The following is a 20133-nucleotide window of genomic DNA, read 5'->3' as shown; positions in this document are numbered from 1 at the left end:
GCCAGTGAAGACGAGACGGGCGAGAGGCAACCAGAAGAGTGGACAACAAATTGTGAACCAATTGAGCAGGTGTCAACGGATGTGGCGAGTGATAGCGCAGCCAACGACCCAGGCACTCGCAGTCTCCGACTCCACCTGCAGCACAGCTCTCCTATTCATGGCCCTCCATTTACAGTTCAAATTGAGCCTTGTAGACAACAACATCTCACACGACATCATTACTCGTAGCTGACAGTGTCACCACTGGACGCCACTGTGATATGGCTGGGGGATGATCGCTCAACAAGGCGTAGGTAGACATGCGGCAAGGCAGTTTTTTGGGGGGGCGCCCAAGCTGTTGGACTGTTGGACAATGCAAAGGCACCGTGAATGTGAACGGTGCGGTGAAGGGGGAAGACACTTTGAGGCGTAGAGCCTATGAATCCTCGCTCAGTCTCCGCTTGGTGTAGCGTAATGTGGGGTAGAGTAGCGCTCCCTTCTACTCGTACAGGGGCATCCAGCTGGCAGGTGGCAGGTGGCAGAGAACCCCAAGCACCAACGAGCAGCCTGGAACGACCAATCAAGGGGACGCCTCGGGGCATCACCAAGAAGAAGCAAGCATGGCAAGCATGGCAAGCATGACAAGCAATAAGCAAGCAAAAGGCCCAAGAGCCTTCCCTCCCTGTCTCAGGCCCTGCCCTTCTCGGCGCCTAGCTATCTGAGATCGACTGCTGCAATCACTTCTGAACTCACCCCACGCAGCCAACCACAGCAGAAACCTGGAACAAACCACCAAGTTCCCATTGACGGGCACGAGTTCTCTCGTACGGAGTAGGGTACTCGTTTCAGAGCAAACACACCAAGGCGGGCTGCAGGATTCTCTCGAGCTGGCCAGCATTGCCATGTGACTGGCCCTGGATGTCACCATGCTAATTTCAAATTACACAATCTTTTGCCTGTCCAACACCGTCGCGACGAAGGCGATTCACCACTTTTCGGACACTCCAAGCAGATCTTCGCCTAGCAGGGGGACAGGGGGCGGCTCTTGTCGCCCAATCCGGTCCCCGCGTCCGACGTCTTGATCTTGAATTGGTAGTTCACTTCGAAGGGCTTCTGGAAGGACACGCCACAGGACGCCGACGAGGGGAGTTGCATTGGTTTCATCGACTAGTGATCACGGGTCACGGGTCACGAGTGCAAGAGGTTTCACGAGGTGGTGCAGACGCGACGGTGTATCTCTGACCCCGTAGTATTTCCCAATCGAGGTCTTCTCGTCGTTGACTGCATTCTCTCCACGTACGAATACTGACCTAACCACAGAACAGCTGGCAAGACAGTGTCGACCAACCATCCTCTTCCCTGCCCGGAGCGCCAAACACTATTACTCGTACATCCTCACCTATTGCCATCCATGCTTCTAGAAGCCTGGTTACTCGTATTGGAAAACTCTCCGGCAGCCTTCGCACTGGGTCGCCACGACCGCTGCGGGCACTTTGATGTTACAGTCCCGATCAGATCGAACGCCGACATGAGTCCTACATGCTCTCGGCCCAGTTCGATTGTCTGGTCCCAACCTCGGGTCTTGTAGCTTTCTGCTGTTCTCGCTCACACCTCTACTGTGTTTGTGATAGTCGAAGGGATTCCGCATGTCCAAATGTCAATCATTCAAGAAGCCAACCTACCACATAATCGAGGAGCCACCACTAGGAACGTAGGATGTAAAAATCAAGGATAGTCGATCAATCCGTAGAATGCCTAGAGGCTTTGAAGCCGCCAAATTGGGAGCCTTCTCATCGAGAAACTGGAGCATAGTGTTACTCGGTCTAGTCCTCGCTATCCTAGGGCACCTTCACCACCGCATTCGGGCTGCATCGAAAGACCACCCTTAAGCCAGGAATAGAGCCACTGTACTCGGTAAATAATTTCGCTTGCCGCCAACATCTTAGTAACATCCTCGAACAGGACATTTCCCCCACAAATTGTGAGGACGGGGGTCGATTAGGTCTTTTACCGCAGGTGACAATGGATACATGACCTCCACTTGACAGTTGGGTTTCAACAATGAACGAATGTCATTGACATCTTCATTATGCGACCGACCATGTATATCCTGTTCCAAATCAGGCAAAGGCTGTGCTTGCGAATCTTCCATCATTCTCGCTTGCAGTCAATCGGAGTAAGTTTTCGGGAATTAGTAGCTGCAAATTTACCTCAGGGTTGCTTTCATATGCTTTGTACAGCTTTTTGAGAAGCCGGAGGTTGAGTTCCGCAGCTTTTGATTTGGCTGGAGTCTTTGACATGAGAAGGCCGCAGTTGAGCACATCGTGGTCTTCGATATCTCCCATAGCGTCGCAGTTCAACTGTGAAGGGATATCACCCTGTGACATGGGCGCATCCGGGTGAGAAGTTTCGAGGTGGTCCCCCAACATCCATGCTCTGAAGCACTGGAATAAGTCCTCACACTGGAGAATAGTCGAGTTGAGAAGGTTCACTTGTGAATCAGTGTCTCGCTGAGTGAAAGGCTTTTCTAACGATGAGAAAGGGAGGTGGAGGCTGTGTTGGTAGGTGCCAGTTGCCACACCTGCCTGATGAGATGAGGCTCTGCTATTGCCATACACCAGGACGAGAGCCAAGACTGGCGGGGACTCATTCTCGACTCTCGACAGAGTCTGGGGCAGGCATTTGCTCCTGTTTCTCCTCCCGTCTCCCGTCCTGGTAGGAAATATGTTCTTCTCGATGAGCCTGCGCACAGGGATCGGGCTCATTTTTACACCCGTCTTTGGACAAGATACCTCTAGACTTCACTCCGACTTTGATACCTCTATTACTCGAGAGCCGAAAATCCTAATTGCCATTTACGGTTTGATCCTAGAGGGTGAGCGAAGGCTGCTTTGACCCGAGCTTTAACTGAGCGTAGGCTGAGCATCACTGAGCGCTCACGAGCGCTCCCTGAGTAAACAAATCGGGCCCCCAACCATCCGCTCAACAAGAAAGTGTGATACTACTCCGGAAAGCGGTGGCCATGTGAGGAGTTGACCCTGCCACACTGTGGCCATTTTGATAAACACACCTCTACAACCCGAGCGGATACTATACTTCATTAGTGATACTCTTTTCCACCACTGGTCTTTACTATGGTGTGATGTCCGTTTATTTCTTGTCTCAGATAGATCAGACTGCGGGTAGCCGGTACTAGCGCATAGCTATAAACGATATCGAGGGATATAGGCTATAATAGGACTAATTTAGGCTTCTCTAAGTGCCTAGTGTAGGGGGGTGTTACCCTAACCCTATCGGGTAGGTTAGCCGAATAATTTCCTCCGCGGTACATAACAAAGTCGTAGGCGCACTAGATAGATTTCCTTGCCTAATCAATCAATCAATCAATCAATCAATTCAATCAAGTTATCCAACTTACATGTCGAATTCCATGTCTGGCACCTGCATCGTCTGAACGCCGCCAACCGAAATTCCTCAGAATGTGTGTTACTCTCGTCGCCCTTCGTCTATAGAAGGTGCACTCTCAAAGATACGACTCCACATATCTACTATAATACACGGGTTATTACTACACCACAACCATCGATGAGCGAGAGTATCATCCAAAAACTAGATTGCAAGAATGAAAAAACTGCATCACAGCCGTATGGAGATTTGATCTACAGCAAGGTTACCAAATGGGAAGCCTCAATAGGATCAACGTCCAGACCAGGACGTTGTCCCGCCTGTGAATCCTTACGCCTCTACCCCGGTGAGGAATCTGCATTCTCCTCGATTTATTTCAGAAATCCAATGCTAAAATTACTATAGACTCGGCAACACACCAGGATGCACTATTTTTATCCTATGATACATCCTCCAAAAGAGCGTCCACATCTGGGACATCAGCATATTCTGGAAAAGGTAAGGGTGTGAACAAATGATTAGCTTGAGGGGGCCCCTGCAGATAGAAGACAGCTACCTCTTGTTCAGCATTGGCTCAAGAGATTTTGGCGATAATTTGGTGTAGAGTTGGAATAATGCTGGTCATCGCTTGTGCATGTCTTCTCCAGTGCCTGGCTTCACCTATTCTGTGATCCTCGACTGTCAAAAGGATGTCATTTGTACAATGGGGTTTCCTGCTCCCACAACTATTCCTGTGCCTAGATTTATGACTCGAACTCATCTATTCAATCTCCCATAAGGCCAACCGTATTAGTAGCCACAGACTTTCTCAGTCTTGTCGGCGCCAAACGGGCTCATGGCGAGTTGCAACCACGTCGAGACACCGTAAATTAGACTACGGAGTAAGTCCTTCAGTAGGAATGGTGTCCTGGACGTCCTGAGTCTATTCCACTGCCAAATTATACAGTGAACAGGAGGTCAGGATTCCGCATAGTCGTCCTGAGCCAATTCCATCATTCCTTTACCCTATACCAAATTTCTCTGCCCCAAATCTGACGCAACAGCTATATGGGAAAGGGGAATAATGAGACAATTAACAGGACCATTTGTAACACCCCCTACTATTTTCTGCAACATCACCCCTCAATGTTATTATGCCAATGTGAAAACGAGAACTGCACCAACAGCACCAACAGCACCAACAGCACCAACAGCACCAACAGCAAGTCCAAGAAGCCCAGAAAACCATGAATTGATAATAAATGTGGGTTGAGTCTCTGTAGATAAATTGGGTCGGCCCAGAGAGAGAGTGGTGTACCTACCTAGCTCAATCCAGCGTTGCCAGCTTTGTAATCGGGGACTGTCCAACATTTCTCAATCACTTGCCTCAATGGTGAGGACACCAGAGATAGGTCAGGAAACTGCTTGTTCCGTAGACATTGTCTGATCTCCCGCTCGCTTTTCCCCTCAAAGAGCCGTTCTCCACGGTCAAGTTCGTAAAGCACGGTGCCTAGTGCAAAAACGTCATCTCTTTCTGAGGGATAGTCCGAGTCAAATAATGGGTTGAGATATCGTACGCCGGCGCTCACGTTAGGAGGTAACTCATCTAGACCGGAGCCTGCGAAGTCGCACAAAATGAGTCTACCGTCGTCATGAAGGAGGAAGTTATGAAGACCAATATCCCCATGCACAACGCCTTTAGAATGAATATATGCCACAGCTGATACGGCTTGAGAGGGCCAACTAAGATCTGTCAGTGTTTCGAGCATGAGAGGGAGTGACATTGACGAACCGACTTCGTCCAGGAACAATCTTGTCCAAGCAATCTATCAGAGTGCCATGACGATGGTATTCAAATAACAGGGCATTGCGTAATAGCGTGCATGCTGGAGGGCTTTGACCCAGATAGCGGAGAATATTTGGATGCCCCTGAAGACGCTCATATATCCTTTTCTCGACCTTTTGATCCTCGAGATCCTGTGGGGCGGGAATTTTGGCGACAATATTCGTCCCCGCGATATGCACGACCTCGGAAGAGAGTCCAACGCCGACGCCTCGTAATTTTTCCCTTCTGAGAGTGGAGGGATCGAAGGGCAGATCCTTCATTGTGCAGAGTAGAGTAAGGCAGACTTTGAGCTAAACTTACCACGTCTAGCTAGTATTAATCACGTGAAATACCTCTCAGTGAGCGGCGATGGAGTTCAGGTGTGATAGTTGACTAAATATAACTGCCTGGTCTTGGCTGATTTTGTTGCCGCTTTTAATGCTGGCAGCCCCTGGGTTTCCCGGTATGACAGCCGAGAGCCGAAGGTGAGCAAAGCGGCGAGGGGCTAATCAGAACGGGAGGACGGGCGATAGGTTTTCCGTCGGAGAGCTACTAGGGCCACCTAGGTAGTTAGCATTCCAGTTCGGTATAGGACCGAGAAGAGGCTGTACGTAGGGCTGGTGAAATAACATATCACCGAAGAAAGAAATAATAGATCTATCCTTTTTTACCCTCATTTCCCATGCCTCATTATTTCAAATGCCTGATCTATTTTTTACTTCTTCAAGTCCCGGATCAGGCCGCCAAAATGCTCCTTTTGTTCCTCGGCCAGCTTGCCTCTCGTGTCGCTGATAATGGTCAACACCAGACTGTAGTTGTTGTACAGGAACTTGGCCCTTTTACTCACGTCGCCGGCACCTTTGGCGAGTTTGCCCATCAAAGATTCATACTCGGACCTGAGCCGCACAAGGCTGTTCGAGACGGGCTCGTCATCGCCGGCCTCTGCGCTGAGTGATAGGATTCCCTGCAAGAACTGGCCGAAGCGCTGTGTAATGGCGTGGGGTGCGACCGAGGCTCTCGATGTATCGGACGAGCCTCCACCAACGAGGGAGAATGCGGCTGCAGCGCCTCGACTGCTGGTCGATGGGGCGGGGACTTTTCTCAGGGATTCGCAATGCGCGTCCATGACCATTTGGAAGCGCGGCCAGAGGAGAATGTTTGTGTAGTTGATGTAAGAGTCTGCCACTGGCACCTTGCGCCGCTGCAGCTCGAATGCGAAATGCTGGTTGAGACGGACGCAGAGCAAGACGCCCAAGCAATCGTTCGTGTTCTCAACAAGAGACTTGGTCAGATTATGGCCCAATGTGAACGTCGGCTCGAAGATCTCAACCACCCGACGCGAGATCTGATGATACGTGCTGGTAGAGAACAGCTCAGTCATCACCAAGTACTCGGCGGAGACGTTGTCGATGAGTGCCTGGTTGAAATTCCGGAAGGGCACTTCCAAGTAGTGAGCCGACTTGCTCTCCTCCGCCAGGTAGGCAGGCAAGGCTGTGTCGTTCTTGGATTTGACAAGGTCTTCTCTTCTTCCTAGGCCGAAGGCATCATGCGGCGGAGGAGCAGCTTTGGATGCCCCCAGGACATTTCGCCTTGCCGGGGCCGGTTCTGAGCCGAGAAGGTCATATTGATCAAAGGCGTGGATCTGAAGAGCATCAAGAGCTTGCTGGTATCGAGAAAAATGACTGCTATAGTACCACCGCATTGTGTTGACATATGCTTGCCCAATTTCCTCGGCTAAAACCGGGTGGTTTCTAGCCAGAAAAGCGTAAAGGTCTTTATATCTCAAAAAAGTCTGCTGCTGGATTACTTGAGCGTTGATGTTGGGAGAGCGAAGGGCCTTGATTTGAGCCACAATGTAGTCACGTACGCGCTCGATAGCTTTAGCCTTGAGGTCTTCGAGCAGGGGCTTCAGGTCTTGCAACGCCTTGACCTGCTCCGCCTTGTCCTCTTTGGCTTCTATTATGAATGACCTTGCCTCCACTTCCTTCAAAGCCTTGACAAAGGTCTCGTCCATAGGACCCTCTGCAATGGACTTTACTGTGAAAGGAGAAAGGCTGATTTCTTCCACCGCCGGCCCCAGGCGCTTCTCGACATTGCGACGGTTGTCAAGTTTGGCATTGAGCTGAACAGAGCGAGCCTGTAGATTCTCAATTTCCGCAGAGACCTGACCAAGCTCTGCCTTAAAATTGGTCAGGTAAGATTCAACGTTGGTAAGTATTTGATCGCATTCCGTAATTGATTTGTGAAATTCTTCAAATTTTTGCCTGTTCTCTTTCGCTGAGATCTCCACGGTCAAGCCGTCGCGAGCAGGGCGCAGTGGTGTCTCTTGGGCAACAAACTCTTCAAGGCTGAGGCCCCCAAAGTCAATGTCTTTGCTCTTCTCCCTGTCTTGCTCCCTAGACCCATAATTCGCCTCTGCTCCATGCTTTGAGTCTCCCAGAATACTCTTTATCACTTTCACGGGATCTGCGACGTTGGGTGAGGGCCGTTGCTCGAATCTGAGGGAGGATCCATTGGGTTGTCTCGCCGGGGCTGTGAGAGAAGTGGTAGATGTGTTCGCACTAAGGTCAAGGGAGGCTGAGGATCTAGTTGCAGACAGACCTAGCCCTGAAAGAGTTCGCTGGGTCGAAGCAAGCTGTGAATTCTTGCGAGGAGAGGGTGAATATGGCCTCGTCGAGACGAGCGATTCACGAGAGGCACTGGGTGTTGCAGCACCAGCGGTTAAGCGGTCCAGCCACATGCTGATGGCCTACCTTCACAGAAGGCATTACCGAGGGGTGGAAATCATCAAGACGTGCTTCTTGTCAGAAAACAAAGTATATCGGGAACTGTAGCCTTCGTCGCTCAACTATTGATCACTGGTGATCTCGCGAGGAGCGGACGCGCCAAAGTAGCAACGTGAGCAATTACGATGCCCAGCCTCGGGATATCGTTAGTCCGCAGGCCGAATCTCTCCCCTGGGTGCCCCTTTTCCGTCAGCTTCACCTGAGGCTCATCTCTAGATATATTTGTCTACAAGCAATTCTGTTTCGACCTTAGGAGAACCTTTATTGTCATCAATTGAACGAGATGCAAAATCCGCGCATGTAACCCAGGGATGCTTAAAGGGTACTCGACTCTTGTGTGACTACCGATGTGATACGGACGGACTGCCACCTGAATTCACTCTGAGTTGTGCAATCTACAAGCGTAGAATTTTCCATCGGCGAGACAACCAGTGGCTCCTAAATGGCCGCAAGTAAGGTTTTTGGCCCTTTACTCCTCCGTCATGTCCATGTTAGCACTGGTTTTATGCATTTGCCATGATGCATATCATCGATTGCTTGGTTAATATCGGTGTAGGGATACTTGGTGATCAGGCGATCGATTGGGAATCGACCCTGGCTCCAGAAGTCGATAAGAGCAGGAAGAAACTGCTGCAAGTTAGCTTCGACCTGAGCCATCACCTCCGAGCGATCATACCGTCTGCGGAAATGAAGAACCTTGACATGAGCCAACATAGCTGACGTTTCTGCCTATCCACGCCGCCGCTTCAATATTAACAAACTTCCCTGGGGGAGCTCCTCCAACTGTTGCCACTGTTCCGTTCTTGGCCGCTGCTGCAATCATAGACTCGATGACAGCAACGTTGCCTGTCGCGTCGAGAGCACAATCGACACCCTCACCGTCGGTGATGTCTTTGATCATTGCGACGACGTCTTTCCCCGCCGAATTGATCGTGTGTGTAGCACCAAGCTCTGTCGCCAGCTGCAGACGGGAGTCCACAATATCGATCGCAATCACTTTTGTGGCCGGTGTGAATCTGGCTGCTGCCATGATAGCTGCAAGACCAACCGAGCCGACTCCGAATACCGCAACCGATGCTCCTATGCCGGGCTTGAGAACATTCAAGACAGTGCCGGCCCCCGTTTGAACTCCGCAACCTAGACAGCAAAGAATGTCTAGTGGGACGGTCGGCGAGACCTTGACCGCGCAGACTCCGCTCACAATGGAGCGAGCGGCGAAAGAAGACTGGCCAAAATAGGTGGAGTTGATATCGACTCCGTCGAGAGAGAACGGCTTGCTCCCATCCAGACGACATCCGCCAAAAGATAAATGATAGCCGTGTCGACAGTATGCCGGGTTTCCTCGACGGCAAGGGGTACAATTCCCACAATAGTTGAACGACAAAAGCACATGATCGCCAACAACCACATGTTTCACCTCAGAGCCGACTTTTTCAACCACCCCGGAACCTTCATGGCCGAGAATAGCTGGTAATTTAGGGCCTCTATTCCCTATGGAAGTAGCCACGTCCGTATGGCAGACACCCGTCGCTATCATACGGACCACAATCTCATCGGATCGCATATCATTCAGTTGTACTTCTTTCACTTCGAACGGTCCATGTTTTTCAGAGACAACCAGAGCGACTGTGCCCCCTAAGCTATTAGACGTCGAATCGGGTGCCATTTCGTGCTTTGGGTGCCTTTGTGAGGTCCCTTGGAGACAGAGCGGGCAGTTATAGCAACCACAGACGGGTCACGTGGTGTCATTGTACGTGGCTCACGGCCGGTATATGAATCCGAACAATGACCGGGTATGCCGGGTAAGCGGCTGGTTGTTGTAGCTGCTGACCTGAATACAGCCGACAGCAGTCTCCTCAAGGGACAATCGAGCTCGCTAACTATTACTTTCCTCGTCTAGTATTGTTATGGTTCTGACTTGGAGAAACTCGTCCATTCCCCACTGGCCCCCGAATCTACCGAACCCACTCTCTTTTGCTCCTCCATGTGGTAGAAAAGGTTCATCGTGGATCGTCATGGCATTGATATGGCAGGCGCCAGTCTCGATGCGTTTGGCGCACCTCAACGCCTTCGGAATGTTCTGGGAAAATATGCTCGCTGAGAGACCGTATTCCGAGTCGTTGGCCAAGCTAACTGCTTCGTCCACAGTGTCGACGATGGTCAAACTGATGGTCGGTCCAAAGCTCTCGGTATAGAACAATGCCATGTCCTTTGTTACGCCACTGAGAATTGTTGGTCGAAGAGATGCATTGAGACGCGCGGCATGTCCAAATTCTAGGTGAGCGCCCTGTTCTACTGCAGCTTCGACCAAGGATTCTGTTCTCTTCGCCCCATCCGTGGACACGGCATTGCCGGCGACAAATGCTTCTGCTTCTGTTCTCAGTATCTTCAAGAATTCCTCGGAAACCCGCCGCATGACGATGACTCGCTCTGTCGCCATGCAGATTTGGCCGTGCTATATTCTGTCAATGCCGTTCGAGATTCTAGGGGGACTAACTCACGTGCAAGAACCCTCCCATCACAACGGCCTTTGCGGCTTTGATCAAGTCCGCGTCCTCAAGGACAATGCACGAGGCCTTGCCGCCCAGCTCCAACAAGACAGGCTTGAGGTAACGGCCAGCTTGCTGTGCAATGATTCTCCCCACCGCCGTCGAACCTGTAAAGTTGATTTTTCGAACTGCTGGGTGCGCTATCATGGCATTTATCACCTCGGCTGCATCTTCACGGCAGTGCTGCACGATATTTAGCACTCCAGGCGGCAAGCCTGCGTCGCGGAAAACTTGTCCAATGATGTTGTGAGTCTTAGGACTCAATTCTGACGCCTTGAGGACTGCGGTGTTTCCGCATATGATCGGTGTGGCTACTGCTCGAATTGCCAGGATGAAGGGGGCGTTCCACGGCGCAATCCCCAGGACAACGCCATAGGGCACCTTGAAGACAAGAGCCAAACGACCTTTCGTCGTTAGCTGGGAACTTGCGGGATTCAGGGCTTACACACTTTCAGTTTCTGTCGTCGGTAACCAACCAGTGCAGGAAGAAGTGGCGAGGCTGGCGAGTTCTTCCAAGAACTCAACTCCCATGTGCATATTGATCCCAGCAGCCCATTGTCTGCTGCAATTGGTCTCTTGAACCATGATGTCAATGATCTCGTCCCGTCGGGACCTGAACAACTCTGCAGCTTTGAAGAAAATGCGCCTTCTCTCTGTTGGATGGGTGTGCGCCCATGGTTGAAATGCTTTGGAAGCAGATTCAACGGCCGCTTGAGCAAGTTCCACACTGGCAGACGATGCAGTCCATACTGTCTTCTGAGATGTCGAATTTATGACGCTGAATGTGGTTCCCGACTGCACCGGCTTGTTGTCGATCCAGAGGGGAACATTGTCCATATGCTGACCATTCAAGCTGCTGTGGCCTATTTTACTCATTGTCCGATATATGTTTGATCAACTCGACTTTCCGGCTCCGCTGATCGCGCATCCTTTTTGGTGGGAACCGGTACGTTTTATGCACAAGTCTATGTTCGGTTCTTCTCAATTTCGTCCACACGTCCGCGGTTCTATCGACTAAGCACTTTCTGGAACTGGCAGACCATGTTTCAGAGCCTGAGAACTCGGTCTGTCTAGGTCACGTGTGTGTATGCGTTGTGCTGGGGTTTGTTACTCCCCCGCGGGAGACGATCCCGTACAGGCAGGATCGAGTTACCGAGCACCACTCCACCACCATCCTGAAGGCATACCTGTGCCGTACCTGTGCCGGAAGGCGATGCTCTGGGGTTAGTATTCGAAATGTTGTACACTCCATTCTGTGACCTTGTACCCCGCCTCTCCGGGCTTGTAAAAAGGATTGACCAAACTTCTCGGTCATCTCTATAGGTATCCTTGTGACTGAAGTTTTCAGTATCAAGGTCCGGTTCTAGAGGCGCCTACGACCGAGTCATAGCCTCTTCTCGTGTGCCAGCCGCGATGCCTTCGTCCGAGACCACAGCGCCAACTGGTGGAGTGTATACGAATGGTGTCGAGAACGGCAATGCCAACGGACACTCGCATTCAGGTACCAATGGAAGCGATCCATACTTGAAAGCCAATCACCCTCTGAGTGTCATCATTGTCGGAGCGGGTGTGGCAGGGCTGGCGCTGGCCGGCATATTAGGCCATTCGGGACACAAAGTTATTGTTTTGGAAGCAGCACCGGTGATTGCTGAAGTGGGCGCAGGAATCAATTGCTCTCCGAACCTCACACGCCTCCTCAGTCGATGGGGTCTCGACAAGCGTGTCCGCCAACACACGAACTCTCTCACACGAATTGATTTGAGGAGATGGAAAGACGGCGAGTTTCTCGGTGCAGCCACCCTCATGCCCGAGATTGAGAGGAGACACGGGGCGCCGCAGTATGCAATTCACCGTGCGGATCTCCACGAAGCCTTGATGGGAGAGGCCGAGGCGGTGGCCGAAGTTCGCATCAACAGCATGGTTACCAGTCTTGACTTTGACAAGCCTTCGGTGACTCTCTCGGATGGCAGCGTCCTTGAGGCAGATGTGGTTATTGGTGCAGATGGTGCGTGTGTCAAATCACGTCTTGTTCGTCTACTCACAGAGCCAGGGATGAAATCCACCTGCAGGCGATTGATTTACCAAAAGCTTGGTCTCCTCGACAAAGCGAAGCCCACGGGAGATGCGGCATTTCGGGCATGCATACCCTTGGAGTTTGTTACAGATCCAGAACTGCGAGCCTTCATCACAGAACCCGTGGCAACAAGATGGATGGGTCCCGACAGACATGTACAGGCTTATCCCATCCGCCATGGAAGCCTCTATAATATGGTATGAATGCGTTTTGTGCCTGGTTCGCGTCACTCATTGAATTTGTAGGTCATGTGCCACCCAGACACGGGCTTCTCGGAGGAGTCCTGGACTGCGAAAGCCTCCAAGCAGGAGATTTTGGATCACTTTGGATCGTGGGATCCTGTTCGGTTGCGCAAGCTTTTGGATTTTATCCCCGACGAGAACGTGATGAAATGGCGACTGTGCGAGCATGATCCACTTCCAACCTGGGTGATGGGAAAGGTGGTGCTGCTGGGTGATGCTTGTCATCCCATGCTCCCTTACGTCGCCCAAGGGGCGGCTCAAGCGATTGAAGACGTCGGCGTCATTTGTTTGGCCCTCAACCGGGTATCGAAGGCAGAGGAGATACCTACTCTTCTCAAGGCTTTCGAGGTAGCTCGAAAAGCCCGTGCAGAGCACGTCGCTGGCACAGGTGGCGCCACACGCCGGGTCTTGCACCTCCACGACGGGCCGGAGCAGCAGGCAAGAGATGAAAAGTTCAAGTCAGTGTCCAAGGGCGGGGAGAACCCGGACCTGCTGGGCGACGCGAAGGCACAGTCATTCCTGTGGGGGTACGATCCAGAGAAGGAGTTCTTGGACAATTTTGAGAGTAAGTACATGGACCCTGGAAATACTGAGGAGGGTATCCCTGCTTAACTCCCACCCCAGGTCTGACCCGGAAGGCACAAGACCTTCTCGCTGAGCCGACGACGCGAGTGATGGATCTGTAAGGGCCGTGCTTCAGCTAGGATGTTTAGATTCCTTAGAGCCGTAAGTAATGGAAAATGAGTTGGCTTGAATCTTCTGCAAATCGTAAGACTGTGTCACGGTGTATGCCCATGCCAGAGGAGTGGCATCTCGTCGTAGTAGAATGCAGCTATGGTGGCCAGAAGCAACGAGTATATCCCACAGTCTTGTCATGGGAATACGGCGAAGGCAGCGACAAGGGTGTGACGCCGGGAGAATCACCCGGCAATACACCGGCTTTGTGCCCATAAGCCCCACAATCCAGCCCTAGCCGAGGCACACAAATTTATGACTCTTTATATTTCAGAGTTCCAAAAAAGGTTACTTGAAGTCGCATCGACAGCAGAGCTTCGATAGCTCAGTGGTAGAGCGAGAGATTGCAGTTTTCCATTGCTCGAATATCTCTAGGTCACGTGTTCGAACCACGTTCGGAGCTTTTTGGCTGTTTTTGTTTCACTGTCTATAGTTCGAGATTGATCAATATCAGAATGTATTTTGTTTTTGGTTTCTTCTACTTGAACCCCCACAGTATTTGTGATGTCCTCTTCCTTCAACATCTATCGTTTTTGCGGACTGTGGAGCTTGTCACGATGCATGCCCAATCAGCGCGAATGTGCGAATTCACTTCTTTATCTGGCCTCCCCTGCTATTCATTCATTGTAACATGTGACATGGAGTACAAAGACTTGGAGGCCTGCGCAAAACAACTGCCCAATGTCGGTCTATCACGTTTCCCCTCAATCTGGCCATCTAGACGGCTTCTCTCCGTCAAGAATCGCCACCCAAGCCAGGTTTTCGCATGGTGTCAAACCTGATGCAGGCTGCTTCCGACGGTCTCGACGGAGATAAATCCACCGTGCCATGGCCTGGCAGCAAGTCATGGTCATGTCCGGCCAGCGATCCCGACGATTCTGCGCCCGAGTGCATGACAAAGTTGTCCCTCAAGGCTACCAATTTCCCGCGGGATTCGCTTCCGACCCCGGACAAGTACCCCGGATTGACGCGAACCCCGGACTATGCCCGCTTGGTCTGGACTGAAGTGCGTGGCTACCTCGTGTAGGAAGCATATTAACAAGAGATGACCTTGTCCATATCAACTTTGGCCACACTGTGGTGGCCACAGCACAACAAGTCAACATCATGGCAGGAGAAGAAAAGCATACGATCCATGCCGAGGACGTGCCAGTCGATACTACAGCACACCTGGCCCACGATGACCAAGAGGTGAGTCAAGTGATGAATATGTCTGGGGACACACTTCTAAACCGGGGACAGATTGAGATGGACAATGGAGAGATTCTCCTCCGGCTCACCCCTGGCGCTGAGAAAGGGTCCGGCGTGAACAACCTCAAGCTCGCCAAAGATGGCCAAACCGTGCTGATCCCCCAACCATCCGACGACCCGGATGACCCGCTGAACTGGTCGTCGTTCAAAAAGCACATGATCCTCATCTGCGTGGCATTTGGAGCCTTTGCCGGTGACTTTGGATCCGGGGCTGGCGTCGGCACCATCGTCGTGCAGGGGATCGAATGGAACATGTCCCCCGTGGTAGTCAACTACGCTGGCAACTTGAACGTCATCATGTGCGGTGTTTCGGGCCTCATCTGGATGCCCCTGCTCAACTACTGGGGCCGCACGCCCGTGCTGTTCTGGAGCTCCGTCATGGGCGCGGCCTTCACGCTGGGCTCGGCGCTGGCACCCAATTTTGCCGCCTTTTACGGCTTCCGAACGTTGCAGGGCGTCACGCAGAGCACGGGCCAGACGATTGGCTTGGCCTTTATCCACGACATGTTCTTCTTCCACGAGCACGCGCGGAAAATCGGCGTCTGGTACGCCATCTATATCATCTCGCCCTTCGTCGGCCCCTTTTGCGGCAACTTCATCGTGGGCACGCTGGGCGAGTGGCGCCCGGTCTTCTGGCTCGTCTTTGCCTGGTCGTGCTTCCTGCTCTGCCTCACGCTGATGTTCGGCGACGAGACCTACTACAAGCGCTCGGTGCCGCCGACGCAACAGCCCCCGCGACCCGGCGGTCAGCTGGGGCGACTGTCGCGGGTGCTGGGCGTGTGGCAGATCCAGCACCACGGAAACGGCTACTTCTCGACGCTGCCGCGGTGCTACGGGCGGCTGGGCGAGGTGCTGCTCAAGCCCGTGATCCCGCTGTCGATGCTGTTCTACCTGATGATCTTCATGTGGTCGGTGGGGATCAACATCACGTCGTCGATCCTGCTCCAGACGCCCGTCGAGGCCGGCGGGTACGGCTTCAGCTCGATCGCGTGCGGGTACATGTACTTTACGCCGTTTGTGGCCATCCTGATCGGCGAGGCGTTTGGGCACTACTTCAACGACTGGATCGCGGCGCGCTACGTGACGCGCCACCACGGCCTGTTCGTGCCCGAGACGCGCCTGTGGACGAACTACATTGGCGGCGTCTTCATGGTGCCCGGGCTCGTGCTGGTCGGCGAGGCCCTGCAGCGCCACTGGCACTGGGTCGCCATCGTCTTCGGCTGGGGCATGTTCCAGTTCGGCGTCATGGTCGTCTCGGTCGCCACCGTCGCCTACGTCCTCGACTGCTATCCCTCGGCCTCGGGCGAGGTCTCGGCCCTGCTCAACTTTGCCCGCGTCCTCGGCGGCTTCACCGTCGGCTACTTCCAGCAGTCGTGGGGTTTGAAGATGGGCTTCGACGTCTCCTTTGGTCTGCAGGCCGTCATCGTCGTCGCCGCCTATGTTATTCTCGTCTTTGTCCAGGTCTATGGCGCCCGTCTGCGTCGCTGGTCGGGGCCTGTCCGAATCACTCTGTGAAGGGGGGGGGAAGTCAAGGTCGATCTGGCTATCTGGATCCTCCAGTTGCCGTATCTAGGACTTTTACTGCTTCTGGGATGGATGGATTATGTTGGGTATAGTAGCTTTCTCGCACAGACAAAAAAGAGTGTTCATGGTGTACCTCGTTAGTATACCTCGTATATGAGTGTACATTTCTTTTGTATGTATGTATGTTACATGTACCTGTCCCTGACAAAGCTATGATCTACCAATCAACCGATCAGCGATCGAAGCACGCAAGGCAAGCAAGGCACTGGTTCAATATCATCTCGTTTTATCTCATCTCATCTCATCTTGAACGCAGCAGAACAAGGACGTACATACCTACAATTGCCCCGTCTGCTTGACTGACACCTTCTTCATTTTTTTGGTACTGTGTTAGGTGTTCCTTCGCCCCATGAATGAGTGACGACGATCCAGTAGGTAGTTATAAGAATATCTCTCTCTGTGTCCCGGGACTAGACACTATACAACTATCCACTCCCAAGTCCAATCCCCAAACCCCGCCTCACAATCGCATATCTCATCCTCCCTCAGCCTTAGCCTTGGCCTAGGCCGCCTCTCTGCCTTTTTATCCTCAGACCTTGGGCACTCGCAGCCCTAAACCCCCCCTTCTCAGACTTTCGAATCTTCCCTCTCCCGCCGCCTCCGGATGTTACACACCAAACCCCTCTGCACGGCGAACCAGTACGTCTTGGTCTGCGTGCGGGCCTTGGGGTCGGCGCGCTCAATGTCGTACACCATCAGCAGGGAGGGGATCACCTTGGACATTTCCATCAGGCTGATGTTGCGGCCGGTGCAGGTCCGGGAGCCGCCGCCAAACTGTGACAGAGTTTTTCCTCTCGTGTTAGCGCGAGGTTCTGGAGAAGAAAGGAGAAGGAGAAGGGAGGACTGGAGAGGGGAGACCAAGGCGAAGACGGAAGGGGAATTCAGGGTACTTTTGTTGGAAAAAAACTCACCACAAAAAAAGCTCTCTCCATGGCCTTGAGCTGCGCCTCGTCAGCCTCCAGCCACCGTTCCGGTCGAAAGACGTCGGCGTCGTCCCCAAACACCTTGCGGTCGCGGTGGACGACCCACGCGTTGACGCCGACGATGGTGTCCTCGGGGACGCGGGTGCCGCAGACGACGGTGCCGCCCTTGGGGACGTGCCTCTCGAGCAAAAACGACACGGACGGGTGATACCGCATGCCCTCCTTGAGCACGGCCTGGAGGTACGGCATCTGCTGCGCCTCGGCGTACTTGACGGGCAGCGAGAGCTTGCCTTCGGCCCGCTTCTGGTCGATCTCCGCCTGGAGCTTGCGGTAGCACTCCGGGTTCGCGAGCAGTCCGTCGATGGCGGCGCGGAGGGCTATCGCCGTCGTGTCGCTGCCGGCAAAGACGTTGGCGCTGCTGTGTCGGACGATGTCGACGGCCTCCATCTTGCCCTCGGCTTTGGCGTCGTACAGTCTCCCCAAAAAGTCCTTGTGGCGTTCCGAGTCCTTCTCGCGCTCCGAGATGCGCTCGAGCGTGAACTTGACCACGTGGTTGATGCTGTCCAGCTTGGGGAGGATGTAGGGCAATAGGGGGTTGCCAAAGAGGAACTTGTGCAGGTAGGGGACCTGGCCCACCACCGACGCGTAGACCAGGAACTTGTCGATGGTGTCGATCAAGCCCCCCACGTCGCCGCCCTCTTGCATACACCCGAATCGTTTGCCAAACGTCACCTCGGCGATCACGTCCATGGCGTAGAGCTGCAGCCATTTGCCCAGGTCGCAGGGCTGGTGCGGGTTCACGTACAGCTCGTCGAGTCTCTTGAAGAAGAGCTCGGAGCAGTTGTCGACGTACGGCTCAAAGGCCAGCATCGAGGTCATGGAGTAGGCCGTGGCGACCGACCTCTTCTGTTTGGCGTGGAACTCGTCGCTCTTGGTGGAGAAGAGATTCGCCAGATAGATTTTACCGTATTTCATTTCCTGGATGGGATAAAAGTCCGTCTGCCGCGGTGTTAGCTGACTTTTTGATGCCATGGTCAATGTGAGAGAGAGAGAGAGAGGGTCATATCCAGTTCCGCACCTTTGTGAAGCCGCTGTTCAGCCCGTAAATGACACGAAGTGCATCCGGATCAGAGACACTGACGACATTCGGGGCGATGCGGACAAGCGGACCATACTGTCGATGCAATTCGAGATTCTTGACGTGCCAGTCTCCCTTGGCCACCTCCCACGCCCTCCAGAAGCCCGAAAAACCGGCCACAAAGGGACCCGGGATGTGTCGAAGGCCGGTCTTGTACCGCTGGGAGATGAAGTACAGCACGACACACACCGTCACGGTCAATCCCAGGTGCGACCGGATATACGAGGCGGCGTCGACGGCCATGTCAACCACTCTCGGTGAAGCCATGGTGCCCTGCACTGTACCTTTGGTGGAGAGGGGGCCCCAAACGTCCAGACATGGCTGTTATATCGGTCCATCTTTTGCACCAAGGAAGGGCTTTCCTCCTAACCCCTCGGGTGGGTGGTATATGAGCCAGAACTCTCGTGCGCGCTGTGACAATACCTCCCGTGTGTGTGTGCGTGTGCACCTTGAAGCCGTCCATCTAGGGCCATACGGGACCAAGACCGTTGCGAGTGTCGTTCATTGGTTCGCCGGCGGTTGGCCGCGCCTCGGTCGCTAGCCCCCGGATATCGAGGCCACTGGCGCCCCAAGGTCTCGCCTGAGCGGGATCTCTTCCCGAAGGCAGAGCAAACCGAGCGCCAGGTACCTCGTGTGTTTGACGGACAGAAGGCATCGCTCGAATCGGACAAGTGTTGGTCATCTCACTCGTGCCATTCTGCCTTCAGCGTCCCTAGAGGCCAATCTTCAGTTCAATCTCTGTTACCAGATCTGGCAGGTGAGGAGCCGACCCCGAAAGACATAAGCTTCATTGAATTAGACAGAAACTGGGCATCACTCTGGCCAGAGAGACCTGGACCATGGTTGATCTGCATTCCCTCCCAGATGGTTCTCAACCAAACAAGGCGATCCGCAACAATGGGCCAGACGACCTCGCTTTACAACGTTACAAGCTGCGCGAACTGGCCGAAGGGTGGCCTTGTTATAGGTATTGACCTGCTCTCAGACAGTCACAAAATCGAGGTGGATGTATATTGACAACAAGTCTCTTCCAGGGATGCCTGCGAGTGGGAGAATTTCGCTTCAATCTTCCATCCAGACGCCTATGTGTACACAACTTGGACGGGCCGGACGCCGTACAAGGACTTCATCGAAGCCTCGAAAAGGGGCATGGATAACGGCGCTTTCATAATGCACCGGGTTCATGGGTCGACGACGGATATCAACGTGGAAGGCACACGTGCCGTGACGAAGATGAAAGCTGCCATCACGCAGCGATTCGACCTCGATGGGATCGAGGCCGACGCCGAGTCAGATTGTCGCTTCTGCTTCTTCTGGGAGAGGGACGTGGCCACCGGGGTGTGGGCTGCTCGCTTCGTCCGGCACTGGTATGAAAAGGACAAATTGATCCCCGTTAATCCTGCAAAAGTACCGGTGCTGGATGACGAAAAGCTCAAGATGTATCCTACTGGCTATCGTTACCTAGCATACTGTCAGGAGGCCGTGATGGGAGTCAAGGTGAAATTGGACATGCCTGGCCATCGGCGTGAAGGTGACAACGACTGTGGCCGAGCTCATGATGAATTGTACCGACAGTGTAAGAAATGGGTAGAAGGCGAAACAGTGGACATATAGAATTCATCTCCGAAGAGACCCTGAGAAATATGGCTTTGATGGCCCAGAG

At 53.1% G+C, this 20133-nt stretch overlaps 9 protein-coding genes and 1 non-coding gene across 10 annotated transcripts; 4 read left to right on the top strand and 6 right to left on the bottom strand.

The window, feature by feature from the left end:
- Positions 1 to 2099: 2099 nt before the first annotated feature.
- On the bottom strand, positions 2100 to 2744 carry AYO21_00139 (Altered inheritance of mitochondria protein 24, mitochondrial; the record flags this gene model as incomplete). Its single annotated transcript, XM_022650129.1, has 1 exon — positions 2100 to 2744. One exon carries the CDS (start codon positions 2742 to 2744, stop codon positions 2100 to 2102), a length of 645 nt encoding a protein of 214 aa, XP_022517455.1.
- A 1941-nt stretch (positions 2745 to 4685) lies between these two features.
- Positions 4686 to 5469, bottom strand: AYO21_00138 (hypothetical protein; the record flags this gene model as incomplete). Its single annotated transcript, XM_022650128.1, has 2 exons — positions 4686 to 5106; positions 5156 to 5469. 2 exons carry the CDS (start codon positions 5467 to 5469, stop codon positions 4686 to 4688), a joined length of 735 nt encoding a protein of 244 aa, XP_022517454.1.
- Positions 5470 to 5903: 434 nt separating this feature from the next.
- AYO21_00137 (hypothetical protein) lies at positions 5904 to 7928 on the bottom strand (the record flags this gene model as incomplete). Its single annotated transcript, XM_022650127.1, has 1 exon — positions 5904 to 7928. The coding sequence occupies one exon, from the start codon at positions 7926 to 7928 to the stop codon at positions 5904 to 5906; it is 2025 nt and encodes a 674-aa protein (XP_022517453.1).
- Positions 7929 to 8644: 716 nt separating this feature from the next.
- On the bottom strand, positions 8645 to 9640 carry AYO21_00136 (hypothetical protein; the record flags this gene model as incomplete). Its single annotated transcript, XM_022650126.1, has 1 exon — positions 8645 to 9640. The coding sequence occupies one exon, from the start codon at positions 9638 to 9640 to the stop codon at positions 8645 to 8647; it is 996 nt and encodes a 331-aa protein (XP_022517452.1).
- A 210-nt stretch (positions 9641 to 9850) lies between these two features.
- Positions 9851 to 11399, bottom strand: AYO21_00135 (hypothetical protein; the record flags this gene model as incomplete). The annotated part of the gene is made up of 3 exons (XM_022650125.1): positions 9851 to 10429; positions 10476 to 10963; positions 11000 to 11399. The coding sequence occupies 3 exons, from the start codon at positions 11397 to 11399 to the stop codon at positions 9851 to 9853; spliced, it is 1467 nt and encodes a 488-aa protein (XP_022517451.1).
- A 537-nt stretch (positions 11400 to 11936) lies between these two features.
- AYO21_00134 (hypothetical protein) lies at positions 11937 to 13525 on the top strand (the record flags this gene model as incomplete). The annotated part of the gene is made up of 4 exons (XM_022650124.1): positions 11937 to 12532; positions 12593 to 12794; positions 12843 to 13404; positions 13464 to 13525. 4 exons carry the CDS (start codon positions 11937 to 11939, stop codon positions 13523 to 13525), a joined length of 1422 nt encoding a protein of 473 aa, XP_022517450.1.
- Positions 13526 to 13887: 362 nt separating this feature from the next.
- Positions 13888 to 13978, top strand: AYO21_00133. The gene has a single exon. It is a non-coding gene; the product is annotated as a tRNA-Ala (tRNA).
- A 703-nt stretch (positions 13979 to 14681) lies between these two features.
- On the top strand, positions 14682 to 16340 carry AYO21_00132 (hypothetical protein; the record flags this gene model as incomplete). The annotated part of the gene is made up of 2 exons (XM_022650123.1): positions 14682 to 14765; positions 14817 to 16340. 2 exons carry the CDS (start codon positions 14682 to 14684, stop codon positions 16338 to 16340), a joined length of 1608 nt encoding a protein of 535 aa, XP_022517449.1.
- Positions 16341 to 16976: 636 nt separating this feature from the next.
- Positions 16977 to 18737, bottom strand: AYO21_00131 (hypothetical protein; the record flags this gene model as incomplete). Its single annotated transcript, XM_022650122.1, has 3 exons — positions 16977 to 17183; positions 17321 to 18331; positions 18411 to 18737. 3 exons carry the CDS (start codon positions 18735 to 18737, stop codon positions 16977 to 16979), a joined length of 1545 nt encoding a protein of 514 aa, XP_022517448.1.
- Positions 18738 to 19309: 572 nt separating this feature from the next.
- On the top strand, positions 19310 to 20084 carry AYO21_00130 (hypothetical protein; the record flags this gene model as incomplete). Its single annotated transcript, XM_022650121.1, has 2 exons — positions 19310 to 19437; positions 19505 to 20084. 2 exons carry the CDS (start codon positions 19310 to 19312, stop codon positions 20082 to 20084), a joined length of 708 nt encoding a protein of 235 aa, XP_022517447.1.
- Between the last annotated feature and the right edge of the window lie 49 nt (positions 20085 to 20133).

The sequence above is a fragment of the Fonsecaea monophora genome (assembly GCF_001642475.1).
Source record: "Fonsecaea monophora strain CBS 269.37 chromosome Unknown Scaff1, whole genome shotgun sequence".
NCBI lineage: Eukaryota > Fungi > Ascomycota > Eurotiomycetes > Chaetothyriales > Herpotrichiellaceae > Fonsecaea > Fonsecaea monophora.
Note: the sequence above shows the minus strand (reverse complement) of the source record. Positions and strands in the feature narration are given on the sequence as shown.